Below are 15,335 nucleotides of genomic sequence, written 5' to 3'. Positions count from 1 at the left end.
GCCTCCCAAAATGCTGGGATTACAGGTGTGAGCCACCACGCCTGGCCAACCCTGGGGTTCTCTTCTATAGTGGAGGGAGAGAACATGGAAAGGTGAGATTAAAGAAGACACTTCTCCCTGAGGTGCATCCTGGCTCCTGGCTTCAATTTTTGAGACACTACCCACCCTTGACCTTTGGAGGAGAAGTGAGCCAGGCCCCTGGAAGTTTAGCAGCTATGGGAGGGAAAAAAAGAAAATCTGGCATGGCGTTTCCTCTCATGAATCACCTGTAGTTTTTCTTAAAAATTACTGGAGCCCACCACAGCCTTTCCAACTCTTGAATATGCTGGAGAAACCCTGAGTCAGGAGCTCCCAACAAAGAAGATCCTTGCCAAACAGGCACTTTGAGCTGCTTTCTCACAGCTCAGACCCCAGTGTAGACACTCAGGTCCGAAGACTGTGCCCATTTCTCTGAAGTGGAAGGGAGAGGAGCTGTCTTCAGGGGGAGATGTGCTACTGAGCAGGCAAATCTGGATCCGGATGCTTCCCCTTCCACGTGCTCCAGCCCAGTGTCCCACAGCCTAATGGCCTTTGGGCATCTCTAAGGCAGCATGCCCCAGATGGAGCTCATTCTCTCCCCGCACATGCCTTCCCTTCCTCCCCCTGCATTCCGTGTGTGTGTGTGTGGTACCACCATCCACTTAGCAGCTCAAGGCAGAAACCTGGAGGCCATGGATACGGGTCAAATTGGTGAGGGGACATAGCAATATGGTAATCACATTCAAACAACATTTCAAGTAGTTTACACAAAGTCATACAGATTATAAATAATAAATCTGTGTTTGAACCCAGGTCTTTGGATTCCAGTTCCTTGGTCTTCCCTCTGCTCTGTACTGCCTTTCTGTAAGGAATGGATGAAAAGTAGTCTCTGGCAGTCCATGAGCACTGCCTTTAACTAGCCTAAGAGTTGTCGAGGAAGAATTTGCTTGCCCTGTAGAACTTCAAGAGTAGATGCAAGACCAATTAATGGCTTCAGAGAAGTACGCATGCCAATCCAGTGTGACAAAACATTTATCACTCATGGCTGGCCAAAATGGGGTGAGCTGTCCATGTCAGACTACTGGATGGGATGTTCTAGAGGGAACTGAAGGGTCCAGTCCTCAGCTTCTGTGATTTCATGATCCCACCACAGGGCATTTCTGAGTCATAATGTTCATAATTGTAACCTTAGAAAGTTGTTACCCAAATAATATAGTTGAATGCTGCCATGTTCCAAGAAACAATTCAGCAGGCTGGGTGTGATGGCTCACACCTGTAATCCCAGCACTTTGGGAGGCCGAGGCTGGTGGATCGTGAGATCAGGAGTTCAATACCAGCCTGGCCAACATGGTGAAACCCCGTCTGTACTAAAAATACAAAAATTAGCCAGGCATGGTGGCAGGCGCCTGTAATCCCAGCTACTCGGGAGGCTGAGGCAGGAGAATCGCTTGAAACTGGAAGTTGGAGGTTGCAGTGAGCCGAGATTGCACCACTGCGCCCCAGCCTGGGCGAAAGAGCGAAACTCTGTCTCAAAAACAAACAAACAAAAATTCAGCAAACAAAAATCCCCACACGTTCCTCATTAATGCATTCTTACACACTCCATGGCAGTATTTCTTAACTCTTTTTCTCCCATGCATGTTGCCTAATCAATTCCTCGGGCACCTCTGCTTGTCTTAATTCTCCCAGAAAACTTCTTCAGGCCCGGTTGCTGCTTTTCCCCTTTTTTTCTTGACTCTTCACCACCAAAGCCCTAATCTGCCTTTCTGATTTTGGAGTGGGAAGGGACAGCTTAAGTTGCAGGTCCCTTTGGCACTCTAGTGAATTGGTCCTTTCTAGATGACAAGCCATCTTTCTTTGCTTGGGTACAGGTAAGGGATTCATCCTTCCCTCTGCCTCACATCCCACATCACAGGAGCCCATGAGGGAAGGCCTCAAATGCCAGAGTAAGAGCTTGGATTAAAGTGAGGGATGGTTGGGGAAACAACAGATTGGATTCTATTCTACTTTCTAAATTTCTCTAGAACCAGGCTTTTCCTCGATTCCACACTCTCACAGCCCTAGGTCAGGCCACTGTCAAGTCTCATCGGAATTTCTCCAATGGCTTCATTTTAGGTCTCAGCTTCTAGTCTTTCCCCTCCCATCCATTCTCTACATTACAGCCAAATGCTGATCTTTCTAACATCTTTCTTTTTCTTTTTTTCTTTTTTTTTTTTTGAGACGGAGTCTTGCTCTGTCTCCCAGGCTGGAGTGCAGTGTTGTGATCTCAGCTCACTGCAACCTCTGCCTCCTGGGTTCAAGCAATTCTCTGCCTCAGCCTCCCAAGTAGCTGGGATTACAGGTACCCGCCACCAGGCCTGGCTAATTTTTGTATTTTTAGTAGAGACGGGGTTTCACCATCTTGGCCAGGCTGGTCTTGAACTCCTGACCTTGTGATCCACCCACCTCGGCCTCCCAAAGTGCTGATAGGATTACAGGCATGAGCCACTGCGCCTGGCCCTTTCTAACATATTTCCTAGAGGGCAAATCTGATCATTCCCCTGCTTAAAGTCTTCATAGATTTCCTGGCTCTCCTCAAGTTAGTCTAAACGTACTCCTGGCATTTGATGCCCTCTCTACTTGGCTCTGTGACTTCTCTAGCTTCATCTGTTTTTCCAAACACTTTCACTGCGGGCAGTTCTTCACTGTGCCTCCATCTGAGCCTTTGCTCAAGCTGTGCTCTCTGCCTGGGATGTCTTCCCCTCCTTTTACCTACTTGACAAATCCCTACACCTCTTCCAGGATTCAACTTAAGCATCACCTCCTCTCCAGAGCACCTTCTGGCTGCTGGTCTCAAATGAGTTCTCCAAGTAGACTTCTTCCTGCAAACCCATCGGCACCCATTCCATTTTCTTGTCTAGACTGGGCGCTGCGGTGGCCTGGATTTTTATCATCTATCACTGGCAGGCTGCACTGGGTGGGACCTACCACATACTCCAGTAAATGTTGAAAGAAGGGAGGAAAGAACTCTTGGGGCCATCAACGGGGCCTGGTGCATTGGAGTTTGATGAATTTGGGTTAAGGTACAAACACCCCAAGTGCTGTTTGCTCTTGGGCAAGTCCTTAGAATTCTGAGCCTCATTTCCTCAGCCCTACCTACCTGCAGAACAACACAAGTGAAGTACCTAGTGCAGTGCCTGCCTTACTGGAGGGGCTCAAATATTTAGGCCCTCTCCACCAAGACGCAGAAGAGGAAAGGTGTCCAGTAGTGAGCAGGTTAGGCATGGAAATGCAAGAGGGTTGAGCAGAAACCTCTGAGACCCCAGTGTGCTTGGATTTCTAAAACTCCCCACACGTGCTCTGTCCTGGAGCAAACTTGAGTTACAGAGATGGGGGTGACACACCAAGAGTCGGCCAAAGCCAAGCCCTCCCCCGCTGCCTGAATGGACCAGCCCTGAGTGACATCACAATCCCAAGTGGTTGCCATGGCACTACTGGGGGTGGGTGTCTCATTTCTCCCCAGGGAGCTCTAGGCTGTGGATGTGAGAAGGGGAGTGAGAGAGGCAGATGGCGACAAGAAACAGCCCCATGGCCCTGGGCACGGCTCAGGGTGGCCCTGGAGAGGCAGGAACACGGCCAGGCTCTGACGCCGGCCTCCAGGACACAGGTGCGGCCACTCAGCTCAAGATGAAGCCTAGGAAGGTGCGCAAGATCAAGGCGGTTGTCATCGACCTGGGCTCCCAGTACTGCAAGTGCGGCTACGCGGGAGAGCCGAGGCCCACCTACTTCATCTCCTCCACCGTGGGAAAACGCTGCCCCGAGGCGACCGACGCTGGCGACACCCGCAAGGGGACCCTGGTGGGCCACGAGCTGCTCAACACGGAGACACCTCTCAAGCTGGTGAACCCGCTGAAGCACGGCATCGTGGTGGACTGGGACTGCGTGCAGGACATCTGGGAGTACATCTTCCGCACGGCCATGAAGATTCTCCCCGAGGAGCACGCTGTGCTGGTCTCCGACCCTCCGCTCAGCCCCAGCAGCAACCGGGAGAAGTACGCAGAGCTCATGTTCGAGACCTTCGGCATCCCCGCTATGCACGTGACGTCCCAGTCGTTGCTGTCCATCTACTCGTACGGCAAGACCTCGGGGCTGGTGGTGGAGAGCGGGCATGGCGTCTCGCACGTGGTGCCCATCTCCGAGGGCGAGGTGCTGCCGGGCCTGACCAGCCGCGCCGACTATGCTGGGGGTGACCTCACCAACTACCTGATGCAGCTGCTCAACGAGGCGGGCCATGCATTCACGGACGACCACCTGCACATCATAGAGCACATCAAGAAGAAGTGCTGCTATGCGGCCTTCCTGCCCGAAGAGGAGCTCAGCCTGGTCCCCGAGGAGCTGCGCGTGGACTACGAGCTCCCGGACGGCAAGCTCATCACCATTGGCCAGGAGCGCTTCCGCTGCTCTGAGATGCTCTTCCAGCCCTCCCTGGCGGGCAGCACCCAGCCGGGCCTCCCGGAGCTCACGGCTGCCTGCCTGGGCCGCTGCCAGGACACAGGCTTCAAGGAGGAGATGGCCGCCAACGTGCTGCTGTGTGGCGGCTGCACCATGCTGGATGGTTTCCCCGAGCGCTTCCAGAGGGAGCTGAGCCTCCTCTGCCCCGGGGACAGCCCTGCGGTGGCTGCAGCTCCTGAGAGAAAGACCTCCGTGTGGACCGGCGGCTCCATCCTGGCCTCCCTGCAGGCCTTCCAACAGCTCTGGGTCAGCAAGGAAGAGTTTCAGGAGCGGGGCAGCATGGCCATCTACAGCAAGTGCTGAGCCTCGGCATCTCCACAGACAAGGCCCCCAGCACAGCTGGCCACAGGCCACTCTATACACATTTACAGAATTTCACATAAAGGTTTACTCTGAAATGACTCTTGTCTAGTCTGGGTTTCTTGCTTCAATCTGATAGCAGAGGGCTGGGGGGAGTCAGGCTTAGAAGTGGCAGCACCTTTTGCACTGGAGGTGTGGGCTGTAAGGAAGGGGCTACCATACTGGTTCCACCCCCTCTGCCTGCCTCATGATGGTGACATCATCTCAGGGCCTAGAAAGTGGCCTCCTGTTTTATTAGCACCTCCAAGTTCAAAACCTGATCCAACAGACATTCCTTATCGCTGGCTCAACTAAGGGGGTTGGCTCTGATGAAGGGACTAGCTTGGGTCACCTAGCAGTAGGTTGGAGGAGACGCACAGCTGGGTGTCTGACTCCAGTGTCTTGTTTCTGCTGCTCACAAGTACTCCCAACCTTAACACTGCTTGATCACTCCAGGTTCCCTAACCTCCCTCTAGTGCCTGCCACCCTCAATATGGGAGCCTAAGGCTGTGCCACTGCATCTCCTGAGTGTGAAGCGCCATTTCTACCCATGTGTGGGTGTACCCCTTTCAACACAACCAAAATTGGAGCTGTTTTTCCAGAGTTACAAAGCAGAGCTGCAGATCGCAGAGGATGTCAGACGAACCAGAAGGTCCTTTAGAAATCGAGTGCTCTCCCTGCTATAGAAATGGGGAAACTGGGCTGGGTGTGGTGGCTCACACCTGTAATCCCTGCACTCTGGGGAGCCAAGGCAGGTGGATCACCTAAGGTCAGGCGTTCAAGACCAGCCTGGCTAACACGATGAAACCCTGTCTCTACTAAAAATAGAAAAATCAGCGGGGCATGGTGGTGGGTACCTGTAATCCCAGCTTCCCCAGGAGGCTGAGGTGGGAGAATCACTTGACCCCAGGAGGAGGAGGTTGCAGTGAACTGAGATCACGTCATTGCACTACAGCCTGAGTGACGGAGCAAGACTCCATGTCCAAAAAGAAAAAAACAAAAAGAGATGGGGAAACTGAGGACCAGAGAGGAGAGGGCCAGCCTAATGCCAGTGGTCGAGCCCAGGTCTCCTGATCCACATCAAGATTATTCCCAGAAGGGTGAACATGGTTCTTAATGGTTAGTCAGCAACCCAAAGCACTTACCATGCATCTACTGTGGGCCAGGCCCACTGCTGAGGACTGAGAAATGACCAGAACAGTCTCTACCCTTGACAATCACACACAGCTAATGGACCACATTGATAGGGAGGGAAGGTCTGAGCTAAGTGTTCATGGTGGCGAGAAGGTAGTGGTGATGCATTGGAATGCTGTAAATGGAGAAGTTGCTGGGCATGGTGGCCACTTACTGGCTTTGGGGCTGAGGGAGAGGCTGTGGAGGCTTGTGAGATTTCAGCTGGTGACTAACTGCCTACTTAGAAGAGTGGGTTCCTGCTTCCTTCCCTACCCTCACCTTCCAATGGAGTTCATGACCCAGTTGGTGCCATCTATGGGATCAGACATCCATGAGCTGCATAGTCTGGGATGGGCTGAGACTTAAATATCGCTGAATCATCTCTTACCTTAAGCAAAGGGTCCTGATTTGGGGTACCCCATGAGGTTTGCTCTGTCCTGGACCCAGCGCTGTGGGCTGCAGACTTGGACAAGAACCAGACACAGTCATTATCACTTAAGGCCCTGCTTTTTAGTCTTTCCCCATTGTCCAGAATTGGGCATCTAGCCTGGAGTTTGAATCTCCTGGTCAAGCAGGGCCTTGGCAGCAGGCATGGAACCTGGGCTCTTTCCTGTAGAGGGATGTTGCAGACTGGAAGCCTGGAGGCTGAAGGAGGCCAATAGACTTTTTGTTTGGCCATCACAGTGTACAAGTGTTTTCTTAAATGTGAATTTTTTTCCATGGGGCTGCATTTTCCAGGTTGCCAACGTCCCTGCCACACTGATGTCTTCATATATACTTGTGGCTTCAACACAACTTCTTCCTTAGCATTAGTTTCTGTTGCTTGCAACCCAAGTGATCGTAAAAAGCCTGATGAAATACAGAGAGGGAAGCTGAGGCTTATAGAGGGAAAGTGATGTACCCCAAATCACACAAGCAGTAAGTGCTACATGTGAACCCCACTCCCACACATCCTCAGCACCTTCTCCTGCCTCTAGTCACAGCTTCAGTCCCTTTACCACCTGGTCATCTCCTTGAAAGCATCCCTCATGTGGCAGGGGTTGTAAAAACAGTAAGTAAATTGCTAGATCCCTGACATGAACTTATTTAAGCTAACCAGAGGATTCAGCAGGAGATTTATTTTTGGTGGAAAAACACGGGTCAGTGACTTCTAGCTTAAGATGACCCCCTGACCCGGTGTGTTTATCTCCCCTCCCTTCTCAGATTCCATGGAGTCATAGTAGAGAATACAAATGCATAAGCTCAGTGCAAATGAAGAGGATGGTAGGGGAACTACAGGGACTAGAGATTTCTACCTGATTCTGGAAGAAAGAGAGTGGAGGTGGGAACCAAGGAAAGAAGCAAGGATAGGAATTTCCTGTCCTGCAGAATGGGCAGGAATTTGCAACTTGGAAATGCCAGGCAGCAAAGACATAGGAGTGTAGTGTGGGAGAGTGGGAATGGGCTGAAGAGGGGTGGTGTCCGTGGTCGCTATCTGAAGAATTGAGGCTTTCCATGTTCACAGAGAGAGGGGTGAGCACACTGACCACCTCTACAGGTATGTTTCTTAAGAAGAAAGAAGTTGAATTCTCTCTCTAAAGATGGCGCTGGTATAGGAAAAGGAGGAGGGAAGCTTATGAAGAACACACCAGGAGCCCCACCTCCACCCACTTGTCCCTTCTCCAGACCAGGAATCACACTTGGAACTAGCTCATATTCCCGAGGTAGAATATTTTATGCCTCCAACTTTCCTCTTATCCCTTTCCATAACTCCTGGTTTCTGCATGGGCATTGGATGTGACCCAGGACTGACTTCCCTTCCAGCACCAGGGCAGAGCATGTGATTTAGGCTCAGCCAATCAGAACATCCATCTCTTAGGTCATAATGATTGGTTCTGGGTGAACATGCGATCTCAGTAGAGTGAGTCCTGGAGAGTGAATCCTATGCTTTTTGCTTGGAAGCTTGATGTGAAGTTGAAGGGTGTATCCTAGCACTGCTGTGGCATTTATTACTAGGAAAGAAGCCAGCTTGGAGCTGACCCACCAAGGATTGTGGAGTTCAGAGAAACAAGGCTGGTGCCCTGGGGACAAAGTGAACCTCTGAATCAAACCATGCCTAGAGTTTGAACCCACTCCCAGGTATTTCAGTTCTGTGAGCCATGCATTCAACTTCATCATTCATGTCCTTTAGGGTTGTGTGTCTGTTACTTGCAATGGAGAGCATTCTAGCGGCGTCAATTTCCTTCTCAACAACAGCATTCCTCTGGAGCAGGTTTGCATGGAGAAGAGACTGGGGTTGGGGAGGCCTCTTTTAATTGAAATATTAAGACCAACAATTCATTTTTTCCTTATGAAAAAACTACATAAGAAGAGTTTTTATCAAGGTACCAGAGGATATCAGATAACATACTACACTGAAGGGCAGAGACCAAAGAGTGTCTGTTGACCATTATCTTATATATTCACTTCTTAGATATTTGTCCCTAAGACTCAGAGCTTCTTGAGGGCAGGAACTGTGTTTCCCTCATTTTAGTTTTCTCAGAGTCTGGTGCAGAGTATGGCACAGAGTTGGTGCTTAGTACATGCTAAATGAACTCATTTATTCCCAGTCTGTGAGGTGGACATTACAGTATTTCCCCCCATTTTACAGGTGAGGACACTGAGGGCTGGAGAGGTTAGGAGTCTTGTGCAAGGTCACCTATCTGGTAAACCAAAGTCTTGTGCTAAATCAAACTTTTGAGATTCCACAATGCCTTTTTGCCCTTGTCTCTTACCTTTCTGAAAATTATCAATCTCTTTTCCAAGAAGAAAAATTTACATATAAAAATTGCTTTCAAATCATGCACAACAAATTTGATATAATTTCATAGTCATTATCCTGAGGTTTCAAAGTTAAAAATGCCAGTCTTTCAGCAAAGAAGAGACTTGTTTTGCTGGAACCTTCCACAGACATAAGCATTAGAGTGACATCAGGTGGTGAAGTCCTACCACTTCCACATGGCAAGATCCTGTTTTCCTCACTGTCCAGGCAGTCTGATCTCTCTCCCCAAAATGTTTGTTACCAAGTTTGCCCTAAGAGTTATTTGCCCACGGTCTTTTTTGTTTTTTTTTGTTTTTGTTTTTTTTTTTTTTTGAGACGGAGTTTTGTTCTTGTTGCCCAGGTTGGAGTGAAATGATGCAGTCTCAGCTTATGCAACCTCCACCTCCCGGGTTCAAGCAATTCTCCTGCCTCAGCCTCCTGAGTAACTGGGATTACAGGCACCCGCCACCACACCCAGCTAATTTTAGTATTTTTAGAAGAGATGGGGTTTCACCATATTGGCCAGGCTGGTCTTGAACTCCTGACCTCAGGTGATCTGCCTGGCCATGGCCTCCAAAAGTGCTGGGATTATAGGCATGGGCCACCGTGCCCGGCCCCAAGGTCTTTTTAAGAAATTAACTTTATAGCCTGGGCACAGTGGCTCACACCTGTAATCCCAGCCACGTGGAACTATAAGTCCAGTTAAACCTCTTTCTTATGTAAATTGTCCAGTCTCAGATATGTCTTTGTCAGCAGCATGAAAACGGACTAATACAGTAAATTGCTGAAAAGATACCCGAAAATGTGGAAGCAACTTTGGAACTCGGTAACAGAAAGAGATTGGAACACTTTGGAGGGCTCAGAAGAAGACAGGAAAATGTGGGAAAGTTTGGAACTTCCTAGAGACTTATTGAATGGATTTGCCCAAAATGCTGATAGCATTTTGGTCTCAGATGGAGATGAGGAACTTAGTGGGAATGGAGCAAAGGTGACTCTTGTTATGTTTTAGCAAAGAGACTGGTGGCATTTTGCCCCTGCCCTAGAGATTTGTGAAACTTTGAACTTGAGAGATGATTTAGGATATCTGGTGAAAGACATTTCTAAGCAGCAAAGTATTCAAGAGCTAACTTGGATGCTATTAAAGGCATTCAGTTTTTTGTTTTTGTTGTTGTTGCTTTTTTTGTTTATTTTTGTTGTTGTTGTTGTTGTTTGGAGACCGAGTCTTGCTCTGTCACCCAGGCTGGAGTGCAGTGGCGTGATCTTGGCTCACTGCAACCTCTGCCTCCCGGGTTCAAGGGATTCTCCTGCCTCAGCCTCCAGAAGAGCTGGGACTACAGGCATATGCCAACACACCCAGCTAATTTTTGTATTTTTAGTAGAGACAAGGTTTCACCACATTGGCCAGGCTGTTCTCAAACTCCTGACCTCGTGATCCCCCTGCCTCGGCCTCCCAAAGTGCTGGGATTACAGATGTGAGCCACTGCGCCCGGCCAGCATTCAGTTTTATAAGGGAAGCAGAGCATAAAGGTTTGCATAAAAGTTTGGAAAATTTGCAGCCTGACTATGTGATAATAAAGAAAAACCCATTTTCTGGGAAGAAATTCAACCTGGCTGTAGAAACTTGCATAAATAGCAAGGAGCCTAATGTTAATCCCCCAGACCATGGGGAAAATGTCTCCAGGCCATGTCAGAGAACTTCCTGGCAGCCACTCCCATCACAGGCCCATAGGCACAGGAGGAGAAAGTGGTTTCATGGCCTGGGCCCAGGGTCCCCATGCTGTGTATAGCCTAGGGACTTGGTGCACTGTGTCCCAGCCACTCCAGCAGTGGCTGAAAGGGGCCAACATAAAGCTCGGGCTGTGGCTTAAGGGGGTGGAAGCCCCAAGCCTTGGCAGCTACCACATAGTGTTGAGCCTGTGAGTGCACAGAAGTCAAGAATTGAGGTGTGGGAACCTCTGCCTAGATTTCAGAAGATGTATGGAAATGCCTGGATGCCCAGGCAGAAGTTTGCTGCAGGGGTGGTGCCCTCATGGAGAACCGCTGCTAGGGCAGTGCGGAAAGGAAATGTGGGGTCAGAACCCCACAGAGAGTCCCAACTGGGGAACTGCCTAGTGGAGCTGTGAGAAGAGGGCCACCATCTTCCAGACCCCAGATCCACTGACAGCTTGCACTGTGCGCCTGGAAAAGCTGAAGACCCTCAATGCCAGCCTGTGAAAGCAGCTGGGAGGGAGGCTGTACCCTGCAAAGCCATGGGGGCAGAGCTGCCCAAGACCATGGGAACCCACCTCTTGCATCAGCATGACCTGGATGTGAGACCTGGAGTCAAAGGAGATCATTTTGGAGTTTTAAAATTTGACTGCCCTGCTGGATTTCAGACTTGCATGCGCCCTGTAACCCCTTGGTTTTGGCCAATTTCTTCCATTTGGAACGGCTGTATTTACCCAATACTTATACCCCCATTATATCTAGGAAGTAACTAGCTTGCTTTTGATTTTATAGGCTCATAGGTTGAAGGGACTTGCCTTGTCTCAGATGAGACTTTGGACTGTGGAATTTAGGGTTAATGCTGAAATGAGTTGAGATTTTGGGGGACTGTTGGGAAGGCATGATTGGTTTTGAAATGTGAGGACATGAGATTTGCAGGGGCCAGGGATGGAATGATATGGTTTGGCTCTGTACCCACCAAAATCTCAACTTGAATTCTATCTCTCAGAATTCCCATGTGTTGTGGGAGGGACCCAGGGAGAGGTAATTGAATCATGGGGGCTGGTCTTTTCCATGCTACTCTCGTGATAGTGAATAAATCTCACAAGATCCGATGGGTTTATCAGGGGTTTCTGGTTTTGCTTCTTCCTCATTCTCTCTTGCCGCTGCCATGTAAGGCGTGCCTTTCACTCTCTGCCATGATTGTGAGACCTTCCCCAGCCACATGAAACTGTAAGTCCAATTAAACCTCTTTCTTTGTAAATTGTCCACACTTGGGTATGTCTTTATCAGCAGCATGAAAATGGACTAATTATTAATTTGTTTAAATGAAGCTAATAAAAGACAATCTACAGAGGCCAGGTGCGGCGGCTCATGCCTGTAATCCCAGCACTTTGGGAGGCCAAAGAGGGCGGATCACCTGAGGTTGGGAGTTCGAGACCAGCCTGGCCAATGTGGAGAAACTCCGTCTCTACTAAAAATACAAAATTAGCCGGGCATGGTGGTGCATGCCTGTAATTCCCAGTACTGGGGAGGCTGAGGCAGGAGAATTGCTTGAATCTGGGAGGCAGAGGTTGCGGTGAGCTGAGATCAGGCCATTTCACTCCATCCTTGGCAACAAGAGTGAAACTCCATCTCAAAAAAAAAAAGAAGCTTAAAAAAAAAATATCTACAGACTGAGCGAAAATACTTGTAAACTATATATGTTAAATATAGCCAGCAAAGGCCAAGTATATAGAATTTTTAAAGACCCCCTCAAAACTAACAGTTTAAAAAATCCAATTTAAAAAATGAGCAGAAGACATGACAGACATTTCACCAAAAAAGATATATAGTTGGCAGATAAGCACATGAAAAGAATGTTCAACATCACTAGCCATGGAAATGCAAGTTAAAACCATGATGAGACCTTACCATCCATCTATCAGAATGGGAAAAAAAGAAGACCAAAGCTGGTGAAGATGAAGATGAGGAGAGACTGGGTCACTCATAAATTGTTGGTGGGAGTGTAAAATGGTACAGTTATTGTGGAAAACAGCTTGACAATTTCTTTAAAAATGAAACATGCAACTACTACGCTACAAGTGGCACTTGCACATTTATTCCAGAGAAATGAAAACTTATCTATCTTCACACAACACCTGTACACAAATGTTCGTAATGGCTTTGTTCATAATAGCCAGAAACTAGACACAACTCAGATATCTTTCAATGGGTAAATGGTTAAACTGTAGGGGATTCAAATTTTTCTAGCAGGGCCAGACACAGTGGCTCATTCCTGTAACCCCAGCACTTTGGGAGGTCAAGGCAGGAGGATTGCTTGAGGCCAGGAGTTTAAGACCAGCTTGGGCAACATAGACCCCATCTCTAAAAAAAAAATTTAAAAATTAGCCAGGCATGGTTGTGCATGCCTGTAGTCCTAGCTACATGGGAGGCTGTGGTGGGAGGATCACATGAGCCCAGGAATTTGAGGCAACAGTGAGTTCTGATTGTGCCACTGCACTCCAGTCTGGGCAACAGAGCAAGACCCTGTCTCAAAAAACAAAGCAGGTTTTCCAGTTCTTACTGAGAGGCACCCATGAGGACTGGAGAAGAATAAACTATAGATAGATGCAACAACTTGGATGAACCTCCAGGGAATTATGCTGCTAGAAAAAAAGTCAATCCCTGAAGGTTACATACTGTGTGATTCCATTTATGTATCATTTTTGAAAAAACAAAATTACAGAACTGGAAAGCAGATTAGTGGTTCCAAGGGTTAGGGTTGAGTGGGTAGAGGGAAGCAGATATGGCTATAAAAAGAACATTGGGAGGATCCTTGTAGTGGTGAACTGTTGACTTCTTCTCGACTATATGAATGCCAGTATCATAACTGTGACATTATACTACAGTTTTGCAAGATATTACCATTGGGGGAAACTAGTGAAAGGTACATAGGATCTCTCTATATTAATTCTTATAACTGCATGTGACTTTACCATAATCTCATAATAAAAAATTGAATTAAAAACTTAAATGAATAGATAGGAAAAAATATATATCCTAATGTCCAAGCCACACCTTTTAAATCAAAAGATTTTTAGACCTTTTAAATCAAAATGTCTAAGGGTGGGACTAGGTATTAATATTTATAAGTTTTTCAGATGATTCCAGTGTGTAGCCAGGTTTGAAAACCGGTATCTTAGCCAACTGTGTGGAGCATGAGGAGCCAGCGCAGGAGGCCGTGGAGAGCTTTGGGGCTGTATACATCAGTGCAGACGAGTGGTGTGGTCTTGGGCAAGCCATTTAAACTCATGTAGCCTTGGGCTCTTCCTTGTAAATTGGTTATAACCTGTCCTTACTTCCCGGAACTGATTTGAAGATCAAGGAGAAAATGCAGGTTAAGTGTTTTACAAATTGTAAGTGTAATGTAAATGTCCTGATCAATAGGCAATGCATATTGTACATACATACAGATATGTGTATTTTTAAATATATACTGTATGCAGATATTTTCATGTTTAGTATCTCATTTAATCTCATCAACACCTCAGCAGTGTAGGAGTTATGATCCTAATTTTATAACGAGAAGCCTGAGGCACACAAAAGGTAATAAATAATAATACTTTTGGCTTTAGCAGTACAGATTCTGTTCCAGCAAAACTCCATCTGCCATAGTTTACCCAACAGAGGTGGTTGTCAAGGTCACTTAGATTCAAAAGTTAAGTCCCTGCTTTCAAGTCTAAGAGATTTAAATGAATATGTAAATAAAATTCCTGTAAGGGCAATTTTGGTTGTATTATCTGGGTCATCGTCTGAATTGTGCACTTCACTTTGCCAATATTCATGAAGCTAAGCATAAGAGAGAAAAATGGATGTTGAGAATGAGAAAGCGCCTGATTCCCAAATAATTTATGCCCAGCAAGAAGTGTGAGGCCACCTGGGATAAGAACAAGCTAGGACTTGTGGCATCCCATTAGTGAATATTAAATCCCTTTTAATGCCTGTGTTTGATTACAAAGGTAGTTAAAAAACACATTAAGTATGGAAAAAGCTGATTCTGGCATCAGGCTTTCACCAAGTAAAAAGAATGACAATGTAAAGGAGAAGGAAGCTATTCTCTTTGTATGTGCTTCTGTTATAAATTAAATTAATTAAATTACTGGAACATTTGTAAAAATAAAGTAAAAGGGATCCATTCAAAATATAACAGAAAACTGAGACAATTTTATGTTTAAAAGTCCATATATGCAACTGGAAATGTCTAGTTCAAATGTCTACATGCCTTTTTGGATTATTAAGACAATTACTTGATTGACCAGCTGTGTTTATATAAATAGAGACCAAGTAATTCAAGGTCTTCTACCTCCCAAATGGATTTGGAGCATGGGATCAGCCTCAGAAGTGGCCATTTGGCAAAGTTTTTCTAATGATCTTCCAAGAATTTAGAGCTTTGCATAAACTAGCTGCCCACCATCTTTCCACCTCTGAAGAACATTTTTTCATTCACTTTATTTGGGTTTGCTGGTTCCCAGTTAAATTAAATCCTTAAAATTCTGGTTCAGTGAGTTAGGGGCAACTCTCCAAATGAATCTTAAGAGATCGGAGAAGGTATAAATTAAAGTCAGTGGGCAGCTGGGTTGAGTGGCTCACGCCAGTAATCCCAGCACTTTGGGAGGCCAGAGTGGGGATTACTTGAGCTCAGCCTGGACAACATGGTGAAACCGGGTCTCTACCAAAAACACAAAAATAAGCTGGGTGTGGTTGCATGTGCCTGTGGTCCCAGCTACTCAGGAGGCTGAGGTGGGAGGATTCCTGGAGCCTGGGAAGTCAAGGCAGCAGTGAGCCATGA

At 47.3% G+C, this 15,335-nt stretch overlaps 1 protein-coding gene across 1 annotated transcript; it reads left to right on the top strand.

Annotated features, from left to right (window-relative positions):
• Positions 1-2,535: 2,535 nt before the first annotated feature.
• ACTL7B (actin-like 7B) lies at positions 2,536-4,909 on the top strand. Its single transcript, XM_011954575.1, has one exon. It carries the CDS (start codon positions 3,565-3,567, stop codon positions 4,810-4,812), a length of 1,248 nt encoding a protein of 415 aa, XP_011809965.1. The 5' UTR covers positions 2,536-3,564; the 3' UTR covers positions 4,813-4,909.
• The last annotated feature ends 10,426 nt before the right edge of the window (positions 4,910-15,335 follow it).

This window comes from Colobus angolensis, unplaced genomic scaffold (assembly GCF_000951035.1).
Source record: "Colobus angolensis palliatus isolate OR3802 unplaced genomic scaffold, Cang.pa_1.0 Scaffold386, whole genome shotgun sequence".
In the NCBI taxonomy this organism is placed as follows: domain Eukaryota; kingdom Metazoa; phylum Chordata; class Mammalia; order Primates; family Cercopithecidae; genus Colobus; species Colobus angolensis.
The sequence above is the reverse complement of the archived record's forward strand: the minus strand, read 5'-3'. Positions and strand labels throughout refer to the sequence as shown.